Here is a 27,355-nt window from a genome sequence, read left to right as displayed (position 1 = left end):
GTAGTTTCACTGCTGCCATGGTTTGCTTTTTTTTTTTCTTTTTTAATTCTTAGGGCAGACGTTGTGCTAGTGGTGTGCTAGTTGTGAACAGCTGCTTTAAATTCTACTTATGAACGGAAATTTGAGGTTTTTTTTAAATGCTCTTATTTAATCATGATCAGACCTCCTCTGATTGATGCACTGCTCCTGTTGATTATTTTTGTACTTCTTTATTAGGCTTCCTTGGCAGTACAGAGCCAATTTTAAGTTAGTTCCCTTTGAAAGGGTGTATTAGGTGGATTGTGTACCCATAATTGTTTAAACAATGTAGAAGGAAGAGTTATGTTATGTATTTGGACAGTCAAAAAATATTTTATGTGTCAGATACTGTATTAGCCCGAGGCACACAGAAATGAAGAAAATATACATGGTCTCTGTCCTCATAAAATTGTCAGTCTAAATAGTAGCTCCTGCCTAGTTATCTGTTCAGTCTTTTTAATATGTTATTTTCACAACACGTGTTTTTAGCCTTTATCAGCATTGTTTATAGGCCCCATCTTAATGAACAAGACACTTTTGATATGAATCATGCTGCAATACATATCTTTTACAAATTGCTTATTTTGAAGCCCTCAAAGTTACTATGGAAATTTAAGTCTAGGTAAGATTTTTTCAGATTTGTCCACTAATATACTTCTTTTCTCCCACTTACAGACAGTTTTTGGCAGGCGTTATCTCATAAGGGATAGGATTGAACCAGTGCCATTCTTGTTTTCTTTTTGCTCTTCATGAGAAGATTTCGTGGAAACAATGTCAAGAAGCTTCTACTTCCAATTCATATATAATCTCTGTGAAAGTTGTGATTCCTGTAGTCAATAAGACCTAAAGCAAAGTGGGACGTGGGATGCTGGAAGCAGAAACGTTATTGATCCATGCTGGGAATTTTGCCTTAGAACTAGTTTATCACTAATATCGAGAATTACCTGCCTAGGCTACCTGAGTCCCTTAAAGACCAGACCTAGGCAGTCTTAAAGTTTGTCTTTTACTTGGAATATACACTGAGGGTCACCTTCAAGTGAAATACAAACAACATCTGGGAATTAGGGAATTGTATTTCAGGTAAATTAAAATTAATTGGAAAATTATTGGACATAAGGCTTCTTTTCTGTTGCTTTGGTAGAATAATTTTTATTATATTAGAATATTTCTATTTAGAAATTTATTACAATGCGTGTTTTTAAACCTTTTTTTTTCTTTTTGCAACAGAGATAAGAAAAACTATTTCAGAAAACAGAATATGCCTTAAGTGAATAGACTTTTAGGCAAAAGGAATGCTGATTAAATAAATGCTAATATTTGGCAACAGGGCAACAGACAATAGATTTATAATAGAGTCTGCTAATCATGTGGACGGGATTTTCTGGGACAGTCTTAATGTCCAATATTATAATAAACCATCCAAATTATCCAAGGGTTTCAGCATTTTGTAATCTAAATTATATTTTCCAGACTGTCTCACTCATTCATAAGTGGTACAAGTATATTTGCCAGAAGATATGTCACTTTGGGGGTAAGTTTGTTTTTTGTAAAAGTTTGTGTATTTAATACATGTCATAGAAATCTGCAGTAGAGGGCTTCCCTGGTGGCGTAGTGGTTGAGAGTCCGCCTGCCGATGCAGGGGACACGGGTTCGTGCCCCAGTCCGGGAAGATCCCACATGCCGCGGAGCGGCGGAGCGGCTGGGCCCGTGAGCCATGGCCGCTGAGCCTGCGCGTCCGGAGCCTGTGCTCCGCAATGGGAGAGGCCGCAGCAGTGAGAGGCCCGCGTACCACAAAAAAAAAAAAAAAAAAAAAAAGAAAGAAATCTGCAGTAGATATAGTGTAGTGTTTAAAAGCATGGGCTCTGGGACCAAAGGCTCAGAATTGAATTCTTTCCCACTGCCTACTAACTGTGCAACTTTGGACAAGTCGCTTCCCCTCTGTCCCTTGGCTTCCTTAGCCATAAATAGGGATAGGATTAGTGCTGTGTGAGTATTAGCTCCATTTTGTTACTACCACATTTAAGTGAAAGAACTATAGCTAAAGTGACAGCAAATAGTGATACGTTCTGGTATAGTTCTAATATCAGATATTATGCTCACTGTTAAGATTCGCATTAAACCAAAGGTCACAAACTGATGGACTGGCTGTAGGTGTTTGTTGTTTTTCTTTGATTTTACTAGATTTTTAGTAACATTAAAATTTTGGAGATTTCTTATAAAATTCCAGATTTGGAGGTTTTCCTCATTATTAGATGTTTTGACAACGTTGAGCCAACAGTCTCCCCTGAAAACTGTGAGCCTGAGCAAGGTCCCAGCAGCCACTCTAGTCTGGGCATATGCTCTGCAGATGGCTGCCGTCTACCTGTGGCCAGCATCCCGACATAGTGCAGTCATTTGCACAGTCCTGCTCTTTACTCACTGACATTACCTGTCCCAGGCCTGCAAGTCTCCGGATTTTTGTGACTTCCTGCCGTGCATCCTGATTTTTAATGGAATTTTAAAATACTGTTGACTGTTTTAGGCAAAATGTTAAATGCATGATTTAGGGAGCATTAAGGAGATAAAACATTTGAAAGCTGTGATCAAATAGAGCAGAACTTTAGTATGTACCAAATGCTGACACCTAGGAATATGGTCAGCCAAAAAGAACCAGATTCATTACCTGAAATGAGTTATAAGGTACAATTTTTGTTCTGAGTTTTTGGTTGATCCTAAGACGTTGATGATTACTAGCTTCAGGTATTTTAACTGGTAATTTAAGACAGTATCAGTTCTTTCTTTGTAGTAGATTGTACATGACACTTAGAGGGAGGAAAAGAGGATGTTAAAATTGCATGTCCATGCTACCTCAAATTAAACATCTCTTGGAACCATATGCTTTGAAATACTTTGAGTGAAAACAAACATTCTAGATAAAAGACCCTAAACATTCGTTAGGAAATGGAAAAACAGAAAGTCGAGAAAAATACTGGAGTTGTATTGTTAGTAAGCATGAAACATAAGTATACTCATATATCTGTTTATATTTATATTAAACATAAATGCATGGTAATGACTAGAAAGAAGAATGAGGAAAGATTAATCATTTCAAATCTACTATCAGTCTTACAATTTAACTTGTATACCTTGTTACCAGTTTTTATACTATTATCTTTAAAAAATAATTTTCACATATTTTCAAATATTAAAAATTAATATTTTAAATATTAATAAAATATTTACATATTTTGTATATTTTATAAAGTATTCACATTATCAGTTACTGTGTAATGAAGAATTATCCATAATTACATAGTAGATGTCCAGTTGATTGGTTCTCATGAAACTTCTTATTTAGACTACTATAATTTCCATTTTCCAATATTTTATACTTTGACCTTAGACCCATTGAATTCTGTTGCTCACCATAATATATACCATGATATAAATATTAGCAAGTTATACCCATTCTTTTCAAAAAGAATAAAGTCTCAGCTTTCAAAGGAACTATAGAGGTCAACTAGTCCAGCCTTTAGAGGTATGTGCGAATCCTCTCAATAGCATTGCTGGTATATGATCTGTCTTCTGTTTGGATACTTAAAGTGTTGCGATGTTCAGTATCTCATGAGACAAGCATTTGTGGTTGACTCTGACAGTTGGAAGGTTTCTTTTTTTAACACTGAGCCTAAATGTACCTTCTCTTAACTTCTGCTTTTAACTCTTCTTTTATTCTCTTATCACTGTTTGTAAGTCTTTTGTATATTATATAACATTATAATTATCTGTGTATATGCTAGCTTCCACAAGATACAGCACCCTAGCACACAGTAGACACTCAGTAAATATTAAATGAATGAGTGAATAGTTCTGGCTCTGTCCTCTGAAACCACACAAAATAAATCCAAAAAATATTTCTGCCACAGCAGAAGGTTACCTTTCAACAGTTTTCTTTGATCTATACAGTGAGCTGTGTGTGCCCATAAATAGCACAAAAAAAAAATCCATGTATAAAATTTTAGAAGTAAATACTTCTCTAGATATTCAAAAATCCCTGATAGAAATTCCCATTGGCAGGAATTGCCACACAAGTTGATAAAAATGTTTAAAACCTGAACTTTAGTAATGGCCCCAGGAGTGATGCCCATGTTAATACAGAAGTGGGGATTCTAATGATACATTCCTTGATAATGCTCTGTGGGATTCCAAGAATCAGGAAGGCTACATTGATTATTTATCACAAAACATATTTTCTCAGTGTTTGTAATTAAAACAACATCGCTAACATTGATATTCAACAAATGATATAATTTAAATGTATTAATTTTCCTTAGGTTATAATTCTTTATTGTTTCTTATATTTGCCCACAGTACCCCCAAATATGAAGGAGGGTTTACATTTCTTGACAGTACTGTGACAGCAGTGCTTATTAATTCTGAATAGTTTCTAAATACTCCATGAACTGAGGGGATATAGTCCATATGGCAAGTAATTGGTGGTGTTTAAACTATCTTGACATCACTCCATTTTGAAGTAGCTATTATTTCAGTCTGCTTTTTGGTGATAGCCAGCAGAAATCTATCTAGAACTGCACATTGTCTCTTGGTTTTCTTTTGCGAAATGATTGATGGAGTATTCTAACTCAGTTGTTTTCTCTTGGAGTTTTTGTGGTTACATTCATGTATTTTAAAACATTAATTAGCAAAACACTTTTAGGTGAACCACATAGTCATTTTGGGAATGGGTATGGCTAAAATTATTGATGATAATTTATAGGGAAAGAACAGTGTTAACTCTTTCAGCAGCTAAATAGTTACAGAAATTGAAAAGGGAAGTCTTACTAGGTTTTTTTGTTTTCTTTCACTCTTTTGTGATAGCTGGATTTTTCAGGTTAAAAATCATCCTTTTTGGGTTTAGCCTTATGGTTCTCAGATGGTCATACAAAATTCTAGGTATCAGTCGAAGCTAAACTCTTGAGTTTCTTACAGTGCTAGTGCAGCAAGTCCAGTGATACAATATGCTTCTGTTCCACATTTATTCTTTACAATAGAAACCCATTTTTTTTTTTTTTTGGTCTGGAAATCTTAGGTCCTACACATAAAATGGGGAAATGGTTTATGTGAATAGCAATTTCTAATGAAACTTTTACAATGACTGAATCTTTTAATAACATGTCCTACTCTCCTTTATCCTAAGAGGATTCAGCTTACCCTCAGGAAGGCATGGAAGGAACCTATTTTACATAAGTTGTTTGGAAATAAATGTCATGCAGCAAAAACCATATCCTGAATTCCTAGCAAGGAGGTGAGGTTTTGGTACATTGGTAGTAGGAAGACTGCTAGCCTAGCTCTCGGTGTCACTCATGAGTGATTTCTTTTAACTTAGTTTGAAGCTAAAATTATTTGAAAGTGCAAAATGCTGCAGTGACAATAGTAGAACTTGATTACTCACTTTTCCTGCAAGATTCAAAAATCTTAGCCTTGCGCAGTGAGTTCTAAATCTTATTTTTTTAATTCAAAAATAAAAAATTTGGCTGTATAGATATATTAAAATAACTTTTGGCTCCTTAGCATAGGTCCAAATGTATTAAACACAGATGGTTTCTCATAGCTAATTAGATTGTGTCTTACCCTAACCTTAACTGTGCTTTACAACTGAGTGGTTTAAATTCGATTCAGTTCAAGTCAACTCAATTCCAAATAACAACAATAATAATAAATAACATTTATTCAGTACATGTAATGTGTTTGGTACCACGCTCCATGCTTTTTTTTTTTTTTTTTTTTTTTGTGGTACGCGGGCCTCTCGCTGTGGCCTCTCCCGTTGCGGAGCACAGGCTCCGGACGCGCAGGCTCAGCGGCCATGGCTCACGGGCCCAGCCGCTCCGCGGCATGTGGGATCTTTCCGGACCGGGGCAAGAACCCGGTTCCCCTGCATCGGCAGGCGGATTCTCAACCACTGCGCCACCAGGGAAGCCCTCCATGCTTTTATATGTACTCATTTACTTCCCTCAAAATGTGTAACCAAAACTTCCTATAGTGAGAAAATGGAGACTTAGAGAGGGTAAGTGACATGGTCAGGGTCACAGAGCTAGGAAATAGCATAACTAAGACTCAGCCCAGGTTTTACCTAATCAAAGCTCATGCTCTTAAATATTACCCTCATGCCTCCACTCTGGTTTATTACACTGTATGCTAGATCTTGCATTAGATTGAAAAATGAGTGATAGTGTTTGTGACTCAAAGAGTTTACAACAAAGTGAGTAACTCACAAAATAACTCATGAAGTTGGAAATCCAAAGTGAGTAAACTCACTTTGATTTTGGTTAAAAAGTTTCTTCTGGATGAAAAAAGTCTATTAGATGGGTTTCAGTATTGGAGATAAAGACTGGAATGTGAGGTTTTAGTATTTAAATCTAGAATTTTCAAGTGGAACACTTAGTGTAGTAAAAAGTTGTGCTAAGTTTGAACAAAGGTAAAAATGAATAAATGTGAACTACAGGCAGAGAGTTTAAAGACAATTCTTTAATTATTAATGGTAATAGTAATTGACTATTTAAATGTCTGGATCCTTGGGAATCAATAATTTCCTGTGCTTTACTGCTTTTATTACATATTTTGTAGTTATTGTTATTATTACCTCAATGTCTGGGCCTCTTTCCTCTAATTCATTTTATTGTTCTCCACCATGATAGAGTCTAAATTATTTTTTTAAAAAATAAATATTGAAATACCTGCTTCTAGGTACACCTCAAGGAAATTCTGAGTTCTAAATTGGTTTCAAGTTACTTGTTGGGCAAATCAGTGTCTATTTAACTAAACCTATGCTGAATTGCCCTAAATTACTTCCAACTAATAAAGCATCTTGAAGATACCATGGAATATTAATAATTGAGGATCATCTAATACTTTTCATAATGGTGGGAACAAACTACTATGAAAAAAAATTTTAACATAGCTTATCCATGCTGCTTCCCCTCTATAATTTTTAAAAGACTTTATTATAGAGCTAGCAACAATAGTTGATTTCATAGGAAATGAATTAATCTTGAGCTTGAGGATGGAAGAAACACATATTAACAGTTAATGATAATTATTTTGGAGACTGTTCCACAAATTATTTACAAAGGTTGTGATTCCTTTAGAAGTTTACTCAGATAAACTGAAGGTTAAGTTGCCTTACCAAAGCTTTACCTGTATTAACAAGATTGAAATTCTGGATCAGACTGCTCCAGACTGAATTGTTTTGGCAGTATGGTAACACATATTACCTTTTCTAAGCATTTAAATGGAGAAATTAGTGTGAACCAAAGTAAAAATTGATAACCTACCACTGGGAACATGTCCTGGGAGAACAGGATATCATCTGCCCTGTGTGTACATTAGGAATGAGTTGTGATTCTGTACAGAGTTTTCTTTTAGAACAATTGTTAAATATTTGCTTATCATGGTTCCAAGAAGATGGCATTGCAAAGAGGGTGCTAAAAAAAGAACCTAATGAAAAAAAGTTAGGAGAAGAAAAAAGAATGTTTACTTGGTATAGGTCTAAGAACAGTGTTCAATAAAAGCTTGCATTCAAATAAAAGCAACAGAAGTTATAAATATACTTCTAATTCTTTACAGAAAAAAAGCAGTTTTAAAGCATATATTTATGTTTCTTCATGAAAAGATGTTCCACGATGAAAATGTGGTAATAGTTGGATCAGGTCTAGCTCCAAATTCTAATTCAGCCACTTTGTAAATGCAAGACTTTTATCAACTTAATGTAATAGCTCTGAGCCAGTTTCTACAGGTAAAATGGAGGCAATAATGTCTACTTTGTAGAGTTTTAAAAAATTCTTTGAAACATAATTCTCATACCGTAAGATTGTCCCATTTAGCATTCAATTCAATGATTTCTAGTATATTCACAGTTATTCAGTTATCACGATTGAATTTTAGAATATTTTCATCATTCTAAAAGCCATCTTGTACCCATTAGCAGTCACTCCCCATTCTCCTCCATCTCCACTACAACCCTATCCTAGACAACCCCTAATTACTTTCCTTATAAATAGATTTGCTTATTCTTGACATTTCATACAAATGTAATCATACCATAGGTGTCTTTTTTAAAACTGGCTTCTTTCACTTAGCAGAATGTTTTCAAGGTTCATTCATGTTGTAGCATCTATCACTACTTCATTCCTTTTTATTACAAAATAATGTTACATTGTATGGATATGCCAGATTTTGTTTTTCCATTCATTCTTTGGTGGATATCTGCCGTATTTCTACTTTTCTGGCTATTATGAATAATACTGCTGTGCACATTTGTGTACAGGTTTCTGTGTGGATATGTTTTCATTTCTCTTGGGTATATACTTAGGAGGCGAATTGCTGGGTAGTATGGTTATTCTATATTTAACTTTTTAGAAACTGCCAAAGTTTTCCAAAGAAGTCACACTATTTTATACTCCTACCAGCAATCTATGATGATTCCAATGTCTCCACATCCTCTCTAACACTTGTTATTGTCTGTCTTCTTAATTTTAGTCATCTTAGTGAATGAGAAGTATTGTATTGTGGTTTTGGTTTGTGTTCGCCTAACGGCTGATAATGTTAAGCATCTTATTTGCTTACTGATCATTTGTTTATATTCTTAGGTGAAATGCCTATTCAGATCTTTTGTCCATTTAAAAAATGGATTATTTGTCCTTTTATTACAAGAGTGGTACAATAGTTCTTTATATATTTATGTATATACATGAGTTGTTAGCATTCTTTATATATTTTAGAGACAAGTCCCTTATCAGATAAAGATTTGCAAGTATTTTCTCCCATTCTTTGGGTTGTCTTTTTACTTTCTTCATATTGTCATGTTCAGCACAAAAGTTTCTAATTTTGAGGAAGTACGGTTAATCTATTTTTTTCTTTTGTCTCTTATGCTTTTGGTGTCGAATCTAAGAAACCATCGCCTCACTCAAGGCCATGAAATCTACTGCTGTGTTTCCTTCTAAGAGGGTTATGATTTTAACTCTTACCTGTAAGTCTGTAGTCAAATAGAGAGTTGTTATGATGACCAGAAAATGTATATGTAAAGCATCTAGCACAGTGACTGGTACGTATCAGTGCACAATTAATGAGAGTCATCCATACCTCTCTGAAACCGAAGTGAATAAATATGTCCTAGAAGATATCTTCGGTCCCTCTCACCATACTATTGTTCTTACTGCTTTTTGCAAGGATATGTATATAACAAGAAGTATACCTTATTTTAAAGATACACTTCCATAGAGATTTGAATCATTATAGGTTTTGATTGACAAGTTATTTCAAGTAACAAGAATGCAAAGATACGGAAGAAAAAAGAACAAGTTTGAGCAGATTAAGACTCTGTTGTTCATTTAGGTGAAAGTTTGTAAACGTGAGGACACGTTACAGTATTATCAAAATACATTTTCTCTTTGGAAAATGTATTGAAATTGAGGAAATTTGGTTTATATATGATAATCATTTAAATTAATATTAATTTTTGTAAGATGTCACAGCGTTGTGCTATCTTTTGTAGTTTGGTTTTCCTTTTTAAAATAATATCTTAGTGGGTGTTACCTGCAAACGTTTCTGGAGAGTTTAGTAAGTATTTTAAGGGAAGGCAAGGTGAGAAGTTCCTAATGGTAAAGAAGTGAGCTTTTAAACACTGCTCCCTTTTCCAATGGAGCATATAATTTTTTCCCTGTATTCCGCTTTCTTCTGAATGATTATTTAAATATGACATTGGCAGGTGTTGTTTTTGATACACTTGGATATGTTCAGCTTGTTTCTTAAGAACCAGATATTTATTAGAAGGGGATTATTCAATTATTTCTGAAAGTAGACTACCCTGTGAAGCAAGTTGGAATATGCATGGCTATTGCTCTAGTACCTACACCAGCCATGGACGTGGCAAGAGATAGACTCTGAAAGCAACTGTAGTTCAGACCTCTGAAAAAAACTATGTTTTGTATTGTTTTGTATTCTGAATATACGTTTCATGTTGAATAGAAAAGTATACAGATTGGTGAAGGAGTCACGTTTTACCTCATGTAAAAACGGATAGTCCTTTTAGGTCATTAGCAGGGCAGTGTGAAAAAGCCTTGCCCTGCGGCTGCAGCAGTCTTCGGATAAATAGAGGATTTAATAACATTCCAATATTTGTCCCAACCTCAAAGGGCATCCTGAATAGAACTAACTTTACAGATGATACAGCCCTCTCCATATAGGTCCTGGTACCTCTTGCCCAGGGATCTCCTTGGGCATTTAATGGGTTTCGCTGACTCTTGAACTAGTGCAGTTACAGTAGCTCTTTTTGAGTGAGATTTGGCTTTAGTCCTTTATAAATAATGTCAGCATAGTATGTAAGAATGACAAACCTGAAAATAGGAAATGCATATTTAAATCTCTGGAAAATCTGTCCCATGGTTTGATGTTCTTAGACACGTGCGAGCCAGGTCTTAAAAGGATTAATTAGCTCAGGCTAAATTTCCTTCAGACTTCAGAACCATTCCTCACAGTTGTTACACACTCTTGAGTGTGCACGTAGCTAATCCCCTTCATATTCTGTGGAAACACAGTCTTTAAAATGTAAGATACATACCTTTGACTTCAGCGTTATATTTTATCTCAGATATGCTTTACTGTCTTTTAAAGGAGTGTGTCACTTTCTAGAGTCCTTAGCAGAAATGACTATCTTGCAATTAAAAGCGGTTGATAATATTTTGGTAAAGAATCCAAAGCAAGTAAGTTTATATAGCCATTAAGAATGTTTTCGGGGAACTGTGTGTGTGGATGGTTTCATGGAGAGGAAACTAGTAGTTTAAGAAGTCTTTAAATGATCATGCCTCCATAAATATGCCAAGAGCAAAAAACCAAAAACAAAACAAAACAAAAAACATAAAAAGAGGAGGGAGGAATAGGTTGGGGAGGATTCTGTCCCCTTTGGAACACAAAGGTCTTTCAGTTGTGGGTGATTGGAATGGGGGTGTTTGGGTAGTGGAAAAAAATGTTCTAGCATGTGGTAATGAGGTTAAAAAAAACAGCAATGGGTGATTACTTTTCTCCATCAAGGCTCCTTTATCCTCATAAGCTCAGACAGTGGTCAAAATGTTAGACACCCCTCCCTGTTTTATCCATCCCTTAACTGTGTTCTTTGACAGGACTGGTTTATACAGCTGGGCCTTTGTTCGGCTTTGGGGGAAATACTACAGAACAGCAGAAAGTATGGCAGAGCACCTATAAAATGGTAAATGGTAAACACTCTCTTGAAGTGCCAGATTCCACCTTTAAAGATTTGCCTTTGTTTGATTAGTTTTTCTTTTAGGGATTTGTAAAGCAAACACCTTTAAAATTTTGTTTTTTGTACTGAAGATTTTATGGTGATGCGGGAAAATTGTGTTAATCAGTAAAATTTCTTATCAGCTCCATTTTAATAAACAAAATAGAAAAGAACGCAGCTATCTTACTGACTAAAATTACAGTTAAAATTAGACATTTCTATTGTTAGAGACATAGTATTTTAAAGAACACCTACATGGTGTGTGCTTAGCCATGGAACTGATTGAAAAGAAAGCAAATAGGAAAAGCTATTGATTTAAAAAAGTTTGTCTATAAAACATACTTAAAATTTTTTTTTCACGGGACTTTGTTAGTGACATTACTGTTAGCCCAATTTTAAATCTAGTGTAAACCTGGTACTGGAATCTTCTTGTGTCTTTATACTTGTCATACCTTTATAAGAGTTTAATGATTTTCTGCTCTACAGTACATGCCATATCCTTTGAATTTTTATTTCAGAGGCAGGAAGCTGGTAGCCTTTAAGTTCCTACTGATTGGTTTGTACCCATTTATAGAAAAGCGCTATCATTCCTAACTCGTCCACAGTGGCAATATGAACCATACTTTTAAAGTTTTTTTTTCCCCCTAAAAACAACAGGGAATGTGCTAAAACCAGAAAGATTAATGGGGGAAGAAGCTAAACAGTTAAGATGTAAAATGAGTTTAGAGGTCAAGCTAGAAAAATAAGAAAGCTTATGGATTTAATTCATATTCATCCAAGCAAAGAAGCTTTGGCATGAAAGGAACCAAATGAAGAGGCTCAGCATTCTTATAACATCAACCGTAGCTGCATCCCGCTGTTTTGGAGTTTGGGTTGATAGATGCTCATCGTCTTTGGCACTGCACCCTTATTTTTGGACTTTTCACGATTATAATGGCAAATTCTTCGTCTTGCCGTGAAGTTCAGAAAATTTGTCTTTGCCTAGTGTCTTTGCCTATCTCTCACATCAGAAGCTGCTGTCCTAGGAAAGATTTGTGCACTGTATGTATGTTCTTTGCCGTCTCTTTTGAATACAACATACATATTTTCTACTTCGTTCATTTTCAACAGCTGTTGTAGAAACAGGCTGGAACCAAGTCTATATTGGGCATGGAAAGAAAGGAGGATGAGTCCCCTAAACGGACCAGAGTTGAGCAGTGTATAAACTTTTTCTTGTCAGGGTTATTTGGATTCCAAAGAGGGTAGGGGTCATCATATTTTTCTTCATTGGACTACTTAGACAGTCATTCTCAAGAAATCTGACGCTGATGTCCAGTACTCCTTTTAGCTGTGAGCCTCCTTTCTTATTTCTGCTAGGGAAAAAAAAACACACCATTCTCTAGAGGCTTGCTTTTGAAAGCTTAACTTGCTTGATTTCACAGTGACCTTTGAAAACAAAAGAAATTAAAACTAGACTGGTTACTTAATTATTTTTGTCATCATTATTAGATCCTAAATAAATTAAACACGCCACAGATTTTATTTCAAGACATCTACCATGCTAAGAATAAGTCACTTTTGATTATGGAACAATTTGCTATTTATTTAGACTTAGCCAGTAATGCGAGAGGGGAGAGAGAGCAAGAGTGGGGTGGGCACCGTAAGAGGAAGCGCAAGCAGATAAGGAGACGGGGGTGGGGGGGTGGGGGCGGGGGGAGGCTCAAAATAAGTACTTAATGATATTATTGTGGCAAATACTTCAAACTGATTTTTTTTTGGACATATGCACCTTACCTGACCAGTGATGTTCATGAATGAAAAGCTATCTTCTTTTACGATGAATACGATAGATATGGTGAACTTTTCATAGGTTATTACCAACATGTCCATATATATATATGTGAACATATGTAGACACTTATACATCCTCGTGAGGTAAACATGAAAAAAATTGGCATTATTTTAAAAAACAATAATTAAGAGATTAGTACTACTCACTGTAGTAGTAATATTTAGAAATACATTTCCTTTGGCTTTTTTTCTATATTTTTTATGAATTAATGAATTGGAAGAAGTTTATTTATACTTCTTTATTTTTTCCTTCAAAATACATACAACTTTCAACCAGATAGTTTTGAGTTATATAGTACATGAAAGTTGTTAGCATATGATTATGGTTAAATTAAAATGGTCCTGTCTAATCCTTAATAGAGAGGTTCTGTAAAAAAAGAAGGACTATTAAGGCCCATTAATATACAATTTGACAGTAAATGTCTTTTCTCTCTTCCTCCTCCTCTTCTTCTTCTTCTTCTTCTTCTTCTCCTTCTTCTCCTTCCTCTTCTCCTTCTTCTCCTTCTTCTTCTCCTTCTCCTTCTCCTTCTTCGTCTTCTTCTCCTGTCTCTCTCTCTCTCTCTCCCTCTCTCTCTCTCCCTCTCTCTCTCTCTCTCTCTCTCTCTCACACACACACACACACACACACACACACACACAAACACACACACACACCTCTCAAACTTCTCTAAAAGGTCAAGGATAGAACAATAGGAATTGAATTACTCCCTGTTTCACTAGCAATTGTTTTGATAGAGAGCAGAAAAGATTGTCCTTCACAGGTACTCTACAGACAGCTTTTAAAGATACCTTCTTAGAGATCTTGAGAATGGATATACATCTCATACATTATTCTTCCACTATTCTGTCCAGCTAAGTATAACCTGAAATTTATACATGTGGCAGCCATGTGTCTCAGAAAATTTCACCAGGCTTCTGATTTTTTAGACTTTATTTCTTTAACTCAAAGCATACAATTACTTGTTAGACAATTTGTCCCAACTTTTGATTCAGAAAAATGGTACTCATTTTTTGTTGTTACTTCTTATTATTAATAAAAGAGTTTTACAAGGTGTATAGGAAGACGTAGTTTTTGTTAATTCCTAGATTTTCCCCTTCAATCCTGTATCTGTCCCAGGAATGGAGCGTGTGGCTACTCATTGCTCGGCTTTCAGACTCACAAGGAGCCGAGCATCTGGGGAAACTCAGGAGGTGAGCACTTTCACGCTGACTCAGAGACCAGCCTTGTGACTCCAGTCTGGCGCTGTCACGCCTGGTTATGGAAAGGCAAGAACAATGCCTCCCTTGAGAAAGGGGAAAAAAGTCTAGTGCAGTCACAATTTTGATGTAAAATTTAAATCATCCCTCCACATCCTGTGGACTTAGAGCTAAACCCATGCTCAAATGGAAAAAAGCTTTTTATTTCCTTAAAGAGTATACCCTCTCTAACTGTAATAACAAGTTGCAGCACCACAAATCTTAATGCTAGATTATTTCAAATAATTTTTAAATAGTCAGAACAAAAGGACTTTTAACATTTTTAACCTGTAGGTAGCTGAAGGTTAAACATTATTTTTCTGTTTGTTTCTGATTAATGACAAATGTATAACAATACACAAATTAAATAATTTACAACAGATTAGTATTTATGGTTTTTTTTCTTCCAGACTCATTAATTTGGTGATTTTACCTACAATGTAAAAGAAATTTCTCTTCAACATTTCAAGGTCTTAACCACTTCTATCGTTTTCTTCAAGTAGATTGGCTGAAGGGTAGTATATTTGGTGATTAAAAAGAATCTGATCAAATGTTTAATAACTCAAGTATAGGTGTTACTATTTTTGAGATAAGGAAATTAAATTTTAGCAATTATTGAACAAGTCAAAGTTAGGGTTTTTTAAAGTACAAAATGCTTATTACCGTATTCTTGTGCTGTAAATGATGAGAAAAGTTTTGATAATTTTTCTTGAAAAGAATATAGAGTTCTGTAAAAACGTTTACTAGCTCTTCTCTTTATGAAAATGACTGTATCTTGGAGCCATAAAAGTTTGCCTAACCAGTTTTCTTTCAGTCTTATCAGACTTATAATGAACTCTATTTTTTCTAAGTATTAGAACATTATAGAATGATTAGAATTCTATAATTAGAATTCTATAATTAGAACATTATAGAATGATTAAAACATAAAATGGTAAAACATAAAATGGTAAGTTTTAGCTGCCAGATACATTTATTTAGGTAAGTTTTGGCTCTAGAGCCCAGCTATTAGGTTACTCATAATAAAGCAATCTTCTTATTTAGAAAATTTTCTTGCGATCTTCATCCAATAACATGTGGTCTAACTTTGGAGTCAATTTTTAGTGATTACAATTAGTGAGACAGTAAAAGAAAGTAGAAAAGGAATCAAATTTTGAATTCTGAATCATTGTAGCCTGCAACTTTGCTATCATAAACTGTTTCTAAATGTTTACCTTCGGTATTTGTCTCTCTCATTTAGAACACAAAAACAAATGGACATTTTAAAGTTCATTTTATTGCATACTTTAGGTCCATTTATTTCAGTTCTGAAATATCTTGTGTCCAACTAATAAAGAGGAACTCATTTCTTTCAGATATTGACACGAATTAAGTTCTGTTTCTGAGTCTTTACTTCTCTCTCTAATTTCTGATATTTTTTCCTTTTCCTTTTCCACACTTTCCTTTGAAAACTCTCTACCTCTTCATTTTTTCTCTTCTTTTCCTCTCCTCTTTCTCTGACTGGACAAGGCTGGGGAAGACTATTCGGTGAGAGGGATGCTAGTAAAGAGAAGGCAGAAAGGTGGTGAAGCAGTTCAGAGTGGTGCTCTTCTTATCAGAGAGAAGGGAGAGCATAAGGAACTACTTGATCTCAGTAAAGAGAGCATCTCAGAATCCAAACATATGACAAGGTAAACACGGGGATCAGCCCTGGTAAAGGTCACTTTGAAAGTTCTTGGTGACGACAACATTTTTAATTAACACAGTTTTAAGTACAGTTTAAACTTTTGTAACATTTATTAAATTTTCTGTAAATTCAAATTATATTTCAAAACAGAATAATAAATTTATTCTTAAGCAGCTATAGCTCAAAAATTGCTTTTGTTTTTAGATTTCAATGTGGTAAATTGTGTTTGTAAGTACTAATAGAAATAAGTTTCTGGTGAAATGTATAGTAAAGATTACAGGGGAATCTAGTCTTATTTATTACCCTATGTTGTCTGTTTTTATATTTCTATGAAATCTGTGTTTCTGCTTCCGTTTATAGTGTATGCCAGGACCTGATGAACTTGTTCGTGCTTCTGAAAAACAGTATAATGAATGTGGTCTTTGTATGTGGGAAGCAATGGATAGACAGTATAGATTGGCATGTTCTATAAGAGAAACTGATGGCAAAGAAGATTTATAGAAAAGAGAAGAAAAAAGTAAACATTTGAAAGACTACATGTTTACCACAAATCAATTTTCTGTCTAAAAGACCTCTGAATATGATATATGACAGACTTGGTTACAGAGTTTACATAGAATTCACAGGGTAAACACCCAGCTGACTCTAAACTTAGTGGGAAAATGAAGATGATCAAAACATGGAAGAGGGAAAAAGAAAGCATAAACCATAAGATATAAATAATAATAGTTGAGATTTATAGATAAAAATAATGAAACTGATTTTTTTCTTTAATAAAATGATATGCTAAGTTTGTGTAAATCTATAAGTCACAAAGGAGTGTTGGTTTTTTCATTCATATGAATCAAAATCTGTCCATTCATGCTAAACGTCTATGTTGATTCCCCATGTGGAATAGGTAACATTCTATTGTGGAATAGATAACATTCTATTGTGGAATAGGTAACATTCTATTGTGAAAAAAATCTTTGAAAGACAGTAGAGTTTAATTCCTAATCTTGATTAACCTTCTCACGACAACTTTAATTACAAAAGCAACCAGACAAGTAAATGTAAATGTTCTGAACAAGTAGTTTTATTAGTAGAAAAACTAGTGGCACATAACTTCTAGCAAAATAGTATAATCTTTGGATATGAAGGATTACCAATTTTTATTTTATTTTGTAATTTTTCTTTTGTAAAAGAAGATGCATCCTTGCAAATATTTTACTTGTTTTTGAAATGTGTTCTGCCATGCTTAAAATTTAACATGAGAGGGTGAATATTAAAAGTGAGTATTTAGGAGAGCAACCAATGGAAGTTATAAATTAGATAAACGTCATGGTCCAGAATTTTTAAAGTTCATATTCTGAATGTTTAGTTTTATAGAATCGTTTAGAGAATAATTACATTTTTTGCATATCACTTTGACTTCTCTTTATCTGTCTTCTGTGCTCAGTCCTTTTCATATACTGGTCTCCCAAAGTTTGATGGACTACAAAATTCAGATTTCCCCCACCCCTTCCCAATTCTCTATTTTCTCTCTGTTTTTCTCCTGGAGAGACAGTTCTGTTCTTGAACTGCTGTTTATTATAGTGCAAAGACCGAATAGTGTAACAAAAGATATTTAACCACTTTATGACTCAGTTTTCTTTTTTATAAATCAAGAATAATAAAAATACTGAATCAGAACATTGTGGAAGAAGTCAATGAGAAATAATTACAATTATTGGTTAACTTTCTACCTGTGATTAAAAGATTACACTGAGTTACTTCCACAGAAGTCCGCGTTTTCTGATTATCTGCTATTTCTTTTTAAAATCCTCCGATCAACAAAGATTTATTTCTAAAACTGAATTTAATATTTGTCTCCAAGTTGACCTTTCTTTCTAATTTATGTATTTTTCTTATTAGCAGTATTGTTCTCTAAATTACACAGTCAAGTAATCTGTTTATCCTTGAATTATCTCACCCACTCATTCCCCTTCTCTGGTTTCCACCCTCAACCTTCTATTAGTTACTAATTTCTGAGGGATTTTCTTCCTAAAATGTAATTTTGATTATGTTACTGTGTAGCTCAGTAATCATCTCCAGTTTCCTTCTACCTTCAGTATCAATTTCACATTTGGGGTAGCCGTTCACAATTGTTAGTATTTAGCCAGAATCACTATCATCTGGTACCTACCTTCCATCCTTATCTGCTTTTACTCCTCCTGGAATCTACTGCTTGAACCAAACCATTCTACTCACTATACTCTATCATTCTATAAATTTCTTTAATTTGCTAATGTCATTTCTCCTATCTGGAATCCTCTCTTCTCTGTGTCTGTTTGCATCTGATCCATCCTTCATTGCCCTGTTGAATTCTCCTGATTTGTAGGAAGCATTCTCTGATTATTTCAAGCAGGACATTATCTCTCTATTATCTATCCCCCATAGTACTCATATTTATAAAAAGCCATTTACCTTAAAATATTCTTTCTGGATTTCTTAATTATATTTCTATCTATAGGCACATGATAGTCTTTCAATGAATGTTTTTCCATGAATGAATGCGTGAATGAGTGGATATATGTCTTCTCTTTCCATCTATACAGTACATCCTTAAAAGTAACCAGAAGGGTCTTCATATCTAAGTTTCCTGTTTCCTCCATAACACAGAGGTAACTTGCCTGACACAAAATTGACACTCAGGCAATTCATTCATTTACTCATATAAAAATACATTGAGGGCTTCCCTGGTGGCGCAGTGGTTGAGAGTCCGCCTGCCGGTGCAGGGGACACGGGTTCGTGCCCCGGTCCGGGAAGATCCCACATGCGGCGGAGCGGCTGGGCCCGTGAGCCATGGCCGCTGAGCCTGCGCGTCCGGAGCCTGTGCTCCGCAACGGGAGAGGCCACAACAGTGAGAGGCCCGCGTACTGCAAAAAAAAAAAAAAAAAAAAAAAAAAAATACATTGAGTGCCAACTATGTGCTAGGAATTGTGCTGCCATATAATTAATTGTAATTCATTCGGTATAGAGGATTAGACTATTTAGGGAAAAAATACAGAGCAATTTGGAAAGACATGTTCAGCTCGGAAAAATCACATGAAATGGTCAAAAACAGACCTGTACTTGTTAAAATCTTGTGTTCTAGTTTTAGATCCTAATAAGAAGATAAGAAAACAAAATAAGCTATTGAATCAATGTCATAGGTTATACTGATGTTCAGTTTTTTCAGGTGGCCTCTAGCAAGAGTTGATGATATAGTTTGAGGTGGGGAAAAGTCACTTCAACCATGGTGGTTAGGGAAGGCTTTGTATACTAGCTGGGATTTTACTTTGTTTTTTTAGAGATAATTATTTTTTATATTTTTTTGTGCATAACTGCAAACCTTAAAGGAAACAATATTATCATTCCAAAAGAATAACCAGTAGAAGGCACTGCTTCCTAGGACTTTATCTCTGAATTAACTAGTCAAAGGTTAAAATGTTTAGTGAAAGACAGAAACTTTAAAGAGTAACTATTATATACAGAAAGCAGTTTCCATTCTGAGTCTTCCATTTTGTGCTTGTTCCACATACGCATTTCTTTGACCTTGTGCATGTTGTCATTTTCCAGAATAATTGCAGCAAAGAAAATATCCTGAGCAGACAAGAGTTAAGTTTAAGGCAGTAAGTAGATGATTCCTCAGTAATAGACCTATTAATAATTAACTCTGTAACATTTTTTATAAAGTTACTTCACTTTTATAGTCTTTTACTTATTACATTTTAAAAAGAACTGTAGGATTTTTTTTACAAGTACTTAAAAAAACCTGATTAAACAAGGTTTACCAATTCCTTTACATAGAAATTATTGAAAAGAAATATAGTGTTATCACTGAGCTGGATTTCCTTTTTTTTCTGACAATACTAAAGCATTTTCTAAGCATACTTGTCCTATAAGACTAGATCTTACAACTATCTACAGTTAGAGAATAGTAAGAGAGTTGCTGGTTTTAATTAGTAGCTTTCATTAAACACATACTGATTGAAAGACTACTATTTTCAGAAAGGATTGTAAGTCCTGGGTAAGTAGCTGTGGACAAAACTAAAGTCTGCCCTGCTGGATCTTATAGTGGGAGAGACAGATAAACAAAGAAATAAAATAATTAAATATGTCAGGTGATAAAGGCTGGGAAATGATGTTGGAGCAGAAAACTAAATGAAGTGAGGGAACAAGGAAGTGTATACATGGGGTAGGAGGACTTCAGATTGAGAAAATACCAAGAATGAAAGAAATATATTTAAGTTAGTGGTGAATTAGTCTCCTGTTGCTGTTGTAACAAATCATCGCAAGTCTAGTGCATTAAACAATACAAATGTTTTCACTTAACAGTTCTAGAGGTTAGAAGTCTTACATTCAAGGTGTTGGCAAAGCTCATTCTTTCTAGAGGCTCTAGGGGGGAGTTTGTTTCATTGCCTTTTCTTACCTCCGAAGAGGCTCACGACCGCATCATCCATTTTGAAAGCCAGCCACATGGTATCTTCCAATCTCTCTCTCTGACTCTGATCCTCCTGCCTCCCCCCCTTATAGAGATCTTTGTGACTACTTTTGGTCCACCCAGAATATCCAGAATCATCTCCTTATCCCAAGATCCTTAACTTAATCATATCTGAAAGTCCCTTTTGCCTTGTAAGGTAACATAGTCACAGGTTTCAGGGATTAGTATTTGGACATCTTGGGTGAGAGAGGCATTATTCTGACTAGCACAGTGGGTCTGCAACCTTAACTGTGCATTAGAATCACCTAGAAGCTTTAAACATTTCTGATACCCTGTGTGCATTCTGAAACCAATAACATCAAAATGTCTGGCAGTGGGACCCAGGCAGCAGTATTTTTTTAAACCTCTCCATATAGTTCCAGTGTATATTCAAAGTTGAAAACCACTGGTTTAGATTTCTGTTGCAGTCTTATTACATCTTTTATTTACTCTACCCCTACGTTTGCTATATATATCTGAATACAGTTGGGGACATCCTATTTACATAGCCTTCAGCCAATAGCAAAGGACTCCAGTAGTTTTAAAATTACTTTCACGTATGGACTAGAGTAGCCTGATTGTGCAGATTTCTAAAGAGACAACTGAAGGAAAAGTGACTCCTTGTAAGACCAAGTTGCCCCTTACAAGGGAGTCTCTTTCTTATCACATTCATGTAACTCAGCAACTCCAGAAATGTTATAGGCTAGAAACGGGATTTAGTCCATATTTCTGTGTTTCCCCTTTTCCTAAGTAAGCTTGAAACTTAAATTTATATTATACATCCTAAAACCATCTCTGCATCTTTTCTTTTAACATGACTTCCTACGTAAGGTTCCCTCTCCGTTTATCCCAAGGTTTATGTTTGTCCTTCTTTTCCCTCAAAATCCAACTGTTCAGTGATTCCCTGAAGCATTTCACAATCCTTTGGCCTTCATGAAGCCCTTGGGTACTTAATTATAATGTCATTTGGCCCTTAACCTCAACTGTCTTTCATCATTGTTTCTCGTTGTATTTAAAATTTTCTCAAACAGTTCATAAGCTTTTTATTTTATTTTATTTTGGGGTTTTTGGGGGGTTTTTTTTGGCTTCATTGGGTCTTCGTTGCTGCGCATGGGCTTTCTCTAGTTGCGGCGAGCTGGGGCTACTCTTGCGATGAGCACGCTTCTCACTGCAGTGCCTTCTCTTGTTGTGGAGCACGGGCTCTAGGCACGCAGGCTCAGTGGTTGTGGCGCACGGGCTTAGTTGCACTGCGGCATGTGGGATCTTTCCGGACCAGGGCTCAAACCCGTGTCCCCTGCATTGGCAGGTGGATTCTTAACCACTGCGCTACCAGGGAAGTCCCATTCATAAGCTTTTAAAGCAGAGACCCTGAATTACACTTTTTTGTTCCCATGAGAGAATAGTCTTTGCACATAGCAGGTAGTGAGTAAAGGGTTGTTGATGATTTAAAGATTCCCTTTGGCCCTGGAATTAGACATCAAGAAGATTTTCTTGTCCACACACAAAAAAGTGAGTTGAGGACTACTATTATAAACTATAATAGTGATAGTTATAAACTAACTCCAGAAGTTAGTTTCACACTAGATTGTGTTTGTCAGTCTCATGTCAGGTTCTTTGAAGTCTGAGTTTTGTTCATTGGTAGGTCTAGCACCTACCACAAGAATGACAAAAATCATCTCTGAATGAATGCAGAAGAGCATAGCTCAGCCTAGATACTCAAGTTGTTCAAAGGTGTCCTTGCACTGTAACACAGACATGTAGTATAAGCTGCAGGAATTGGAACCCTCCGTATCCCAGACAGACAATACATGGAAATTTTCAGTGCCTCCTTAATGCCTTTTTAAAATTGAGACTTTCTTCTATCCAAAATGAAACCCTTTGGTAGACAAACTTTGGTAGACTAAACATAGATGATGCAACCAACAGATTGATAGCTCTGTACATAATTTATGTATTTTACTTTTTTCTCATTTTCTAGCCTATTACTGAACTGTAACCATAGTCATTTTTATTCTAATAATTTAAAAAATCTTTAAGAAATCTTTTACCTGAACTGCATAAAAATACTCTTAAGTCCAACACATTTAAGAGCATTCTATAAGTCTCTGAAAATGGAGTTGAAATAAAGATGAAATATGTAATATTTTAGGATCAACTTGCCTTTTGGCACCGTGACTCCTTCATGGTGTTTTAGACCTTATACTTTTTTCTCCACAGAATGATATGTAAATGGAGAGACTGTTTATCCAGTTGGATATAAAGATAATTTAGATATTGAAAGAACTAGAAGTCTTGAGAATAGCAGTATCTTAACTATCTACCTTATATACCTTATGTCTACTTTTAGACTTTTAATTTTCATAATCATTATTAATAATGATGTTAATGAAATAGAAGTCAGCAAAAAGGTCATGCCTTCTGAAAGGCATAGAATTGTATTAACTTAGGAAAAGCCAGCTAATCTAGCTTTCTGCTTTGATAACCCAGAAACTGACTCTTGATAATAGCCTGGACTTTTCAGACCGTTAAGAGACTGATTATACATAAGACTGAGGTAGGCTCCAAAATACCAGACTGTTAATTCCAGCGAGAATAGTAATGCCCACACAGACCCTAAATACTATGGTTTATGTAATAAATGAATGATCTCCTTGTAGTCAAGCTTCATGTGAAACCAAGAAATAATTAAAAGTCTCTTTATTGATTTAATCTGATAGATCACTTCTCACAGACCTTACGTATTTTAAGTCTGTTCTGTCACTCCATTCTCTGTAAGGGAATCAGAAGTTCGCTTGGAGAGCATGGAAACAAAACAGTGGTAGTTAAATAATCTCTAGTGTTAAGAGTTACTATGTATAGTTTAATCTGTCAATTTGGTGATAGATATGGTGTCGCCAACAAGACTGAGACTTTTCTAACTCTGTTAACTCCAGCCTCGTACTCTTTCTACATAGAGTATACTTGGAGTAAACCTTGGTAATGAGATCAGAACTAAAGATACCTGAAATGTGCTGGCCCAGTCTGCTTCTCCTTTAAACAGTGCTTACATGGTAACCACTATCATTTCCTCCTTTTCCTCTTCTTCAGCTGATCAAGACCCCTGCTATTAACATTTTTTCTTTAACACTTGCTAATACATTTGATCAGTTTACTGTCAAGTATGACTGGCCAGGGAGCATTTCTCTATTGGGAGACTGTGTATTTCATGTTGATTTTACAGTTTAAGTCTTAGAAGGCAATCTGCATTGTTATTTTGGAGGTTTTTTTGTTTTCTCTGTTTTTGAGGGGGGGTGGGTCACATTGTAGTTTTAAAGTTTGTAAAATAAACACCAGCTATTGTTAACTGAGTGTCTACTCCGAGCAAAGTGCTCTACAAGTCACTTTTCATATGGAAACAGTTCCTTCTCTAAAAAGTATTACAAGTAGATATGACATCTCACTTTAAAGGTGAGTAAATTGAAATAGAGATTAAAGTAAGTCTCACATGTAGTAAGTAGCAGAATCAGTATTTTAATTCCCTTTATTATTTTCTACTGTGCTATTATATCTTAATAGAATATATTCAGCCCTTGAATACACTTTTCTTTTTAAACGTCTAACACTAAGAATAGTATTATTCAACGGTGATTAGAGGCCCCTTTTTTGGTAGTACATTTTAAATTTAAAAATCAGTGATATATATGAAGAAAGTGGTGTGGCAGTTAGTTAATACTTTCCTGCCTCCTGTTCCACTGGTCTAGGGTACGATTGGATGATTCTGTAAACACTCTTTGTTTGTTGAATAAAAATTAGGGCCTTTTCAAGTTCAGATCAAGTTGTAAATCCAAGAGAGGTTTTTTTTTAATTAAAAATTTTAACTCTGTACTGCTTCTATGTAAAACTTTTAATGAAAAGAAAAGGATTTCTTATGTTTAACTAAAAATATTTGCCACTTATTTTTTTAACCTCTGATAACATTCTCAACCAGACTCAAGTACAAAAAAATACTTAATTTTTGTTCAGTTATCTAAGTGCATTGTTCTATAGGCATTAGCTCATCAAAACAAAACATCCTTATTTGATTGTTTTCTTTTACTTAGGTATTCTAAGGAATAAATAAATCTGAGATTCCACATCTAAATATTTCATGGAACTGTGGAAATAAAACTGAAATATTTTTATATTCTTACCTTTTTTACTACTTGCAAATTTTATATTAGAACTAAATGCCAAAATTGGGTGATGGGGAGGTGAGAGACAAAAATTCTCAAATGTTTCAGAATTAACAGTGATTGTAAAATTTATTCAGTTCTTAATAAGCTTTAAACAAACATCAAACTTTTTGTTTTGTGATCTGAGGTTTGCTGATAACAAATATTTCTACATTTTATAATAATCTTACTTTTAATAAAAATGCAAATCATTATAATGGCAACCATCCATTTACTTTATTTTTTGATGAAAGAAATTTTAGTTATTTCTCTTCTTTTACTGCCAACAGTATTTGCTATTCATAGATGTCCTGTCTTCAATAAGGTCTATCAAAGTGTAAAATGAGATGGGTATTTTTCTTTCCTTTAAAATGGAACGGTCTTTCATTATGCAGTGTTCTTAGGTGAATTCTCTTGTTTAAGAAGCCAGAATACAAGAGAGTGCTATATTAGTGTATTATTCTTACAACAAACAAGCACTGTTCTGTTGCTACCTGCTTGGCCATTGTTTCAGATTGCGTGTGCTTTGCAGTGGTATTTGGATGGTTTCCTGCTCTCTGCCAGCACAAAAAGGCATTTCTGTTACAATGGCCCCTAACCACACAATAACGGCATTAAGGATTTATGTGGAGGTTTCATTATTTTCTCCTCTTTTGTTCCTTCCAGGATGTCTTCCAAGCGACCAGCCTCTCCGTATGGGGAAGCAGATGGAGAGGTAGCCATGGTGACAAGCAGACAGAAAGTGGAAGAAGAGGAGAATGACGGGCTCCCAGCCTTTCACCTTCCCTTGCATGTGAGTTTTCCCAACAAGCCTCACTCTGAGGAATTTCAGCCAGTTTCTCTGCTGACGCAAGAGACTTGTGGCCATAGGACTCCCACTTCTCAGCACAATACAATGGTAGGTTTCTCATGGTCTCCTGTGCCTACACTCATTTTGTGACCAGTCTACTCCTCTAGTAGTTTAGCTTCAGTCCTAGGCTTTGTAATTATCATCTACTTAATAGCCATACACAAGATTCACTCCTAACATCTTAGAATTCTTAATAAGTAAATTGATTCCAGCAGGGAGTATAAATAGGCTATTTTTGTTTTGTTTTGTTTTGTTTTGATTTTGTTTTTCAAGAATTCTGCTTTTGAGGCACTCCCAACTTAATTAGGGGAAAAACACAATATAAGAATAATGTTAAAGTAACACATTTAAAATTAGTCCTCATGAAAGTTAGGTATCATAATATTTCTAGTAAAGGATTTTTCCAGATAAAGCTGCAACATAGTTTGAACATTTCCACCATGATAAATCAGTGCTTTTTCAATTTCTGCTTTGCCCAGATTGGATTCCAGTATTTCTTACAGTACTGGGAATATTACAGAAGAATATGTTTCAATGAGACAATACTTTTCTAATGTTACTGCACTAATTTTTAACTCAGTCTCATTCACTCTGTTGCTCTGATAATTCAGTAATTCCCTGGTACCTCCTATTCTAGAATTTGCAGCTCAGGAGAATTTATCTGGCCCTTCATCCTGGGGTCTGGATCACTGCAGAGGATTAAGAAGCTGCGGTTTCATGAATGAGAGGGAAGAAGGCAGCATAGCATCTTTGGCTGAACCTTAAACAGCAGACACACACACAAATAAATAAGGCCTTTAGGCTCTTCTTCGGAACTTAAAGGCATAGAATCAGCATGCCAGCAAGGTAGCAGGGCACTTAGCTGCCAGTAAAGCCACCCTCACCTTTTCAACATGGCTTCTTGGGTGGATGTCACATTTTTTGTGGCCCTTCTTCTTCTACTTCAAGGATGTCAGTGCTGTTAATTTGAACCAGATCACACCAACAAAAATATTTCATCACACAACTTCATACCTTTAAGAACAGCTCTGATTCTGTTAAATCCTTTGTTTTTTTTGTTTTGCTTTTTGTTTTTTTGGCCTTCTCTAGGAAATTATTACACATCATAAACATGTTCGGTGCTGAAATATGCCCACTTGTGTATGTCATTGCATTACTGTATGTGGAATTAAATCAGCAAGAAGAATCAGATTATCTTCTAATATCTGGGAAATAAACACTGTTCTTTGATAATTCACATTAGATTTAAATACTTCCATTCAACATTTTAAGGCTCATAGGTCAGAATTTCTCTGGGTATTTTTGACTGTGTGCCAAAATTTTCTTACCAAAAATAATGTTTTCGCTAACACTTATATAGCGCTTTTACAGATGTGTTGTTTCAAGCACGTGACATATATTACTCATTTAACCTTCACAGTAATTCAGTGAAGTGTTATCATTAATCCCACTTTACAGATGAGCAGGAAACTGAGGCACAGTGAGGTTAAATAGTTTGCTCCAGATCACAGGTAGTCAGTGGGAGAACCAGGGTTTACCCAGGCAGTCTGGCTTTGGATTCCATGCTTATAAACATTATAAGCTCTTCACAAGAGTACACACATATTTAATGTCCTGATCATCTCTTATTTGGTAAATTAAATCCATAATTCCTCCTTTTTTTCCCTCTACTATGAGTTCATGTTAGTTACGTGCAGTGATATAACTTCTTCGCCTCCTCTCACAAAGGTTAAACTAGGAAAAGAAAGTGGGGGGCTTCCCTGGTGGCGCAGTGGTTGAGAGTCCGCCTGCCGATGCAGGGGACACGGGCTCG

The 27,355-nt window shown here is 35.2% G+C and overlaps 1 protein-coding gene across 2 annotated transcripts in view; it reads left to right on the top strand.

Moving 5' to 3' along the window:
• Positions 1-27,355, top strand: part of SOX5 (SRY-box transcription factor 5) — a 1,009,763-nt gene that overhangs the window by 627,696 nt on the left and 354,712 nt on the right. For both annotated transcript variants that reach the window (XM_055085506.1, XM_055085507.1), the window contains one exon: positions 25,359-25,485. In XM_055085506.1, coding sequence (XP_054941481.1) covers positions 25,360-25,485 — 126 coding nt within the window. In that variant the 5' untranslated portion in view covers position 25,359. The remainder of the gene's footprint in view (positions 1-25,358; positions 25,486-27,355) is intronic.

The sequence above is a fragment of the Physeter macrocephalus genome, chromosome 6 (genome assembly GCF_002837175.3).
Source record: "Physeter macrocephalus isolate SW-GA chromosome 6, ASM283717v5, whole genome shotgun sequence".
In the NCBI taxonomy this organism is placed as follows: Eukaryota; Metazoa; Chordata; class Mammalia; order Artiodactyla; family Physeteridae; genus Physeter; species Physeter macrocephalus.
This window is presented reverse-complemented; position numbering and strand designations above follow the sequence as displayed.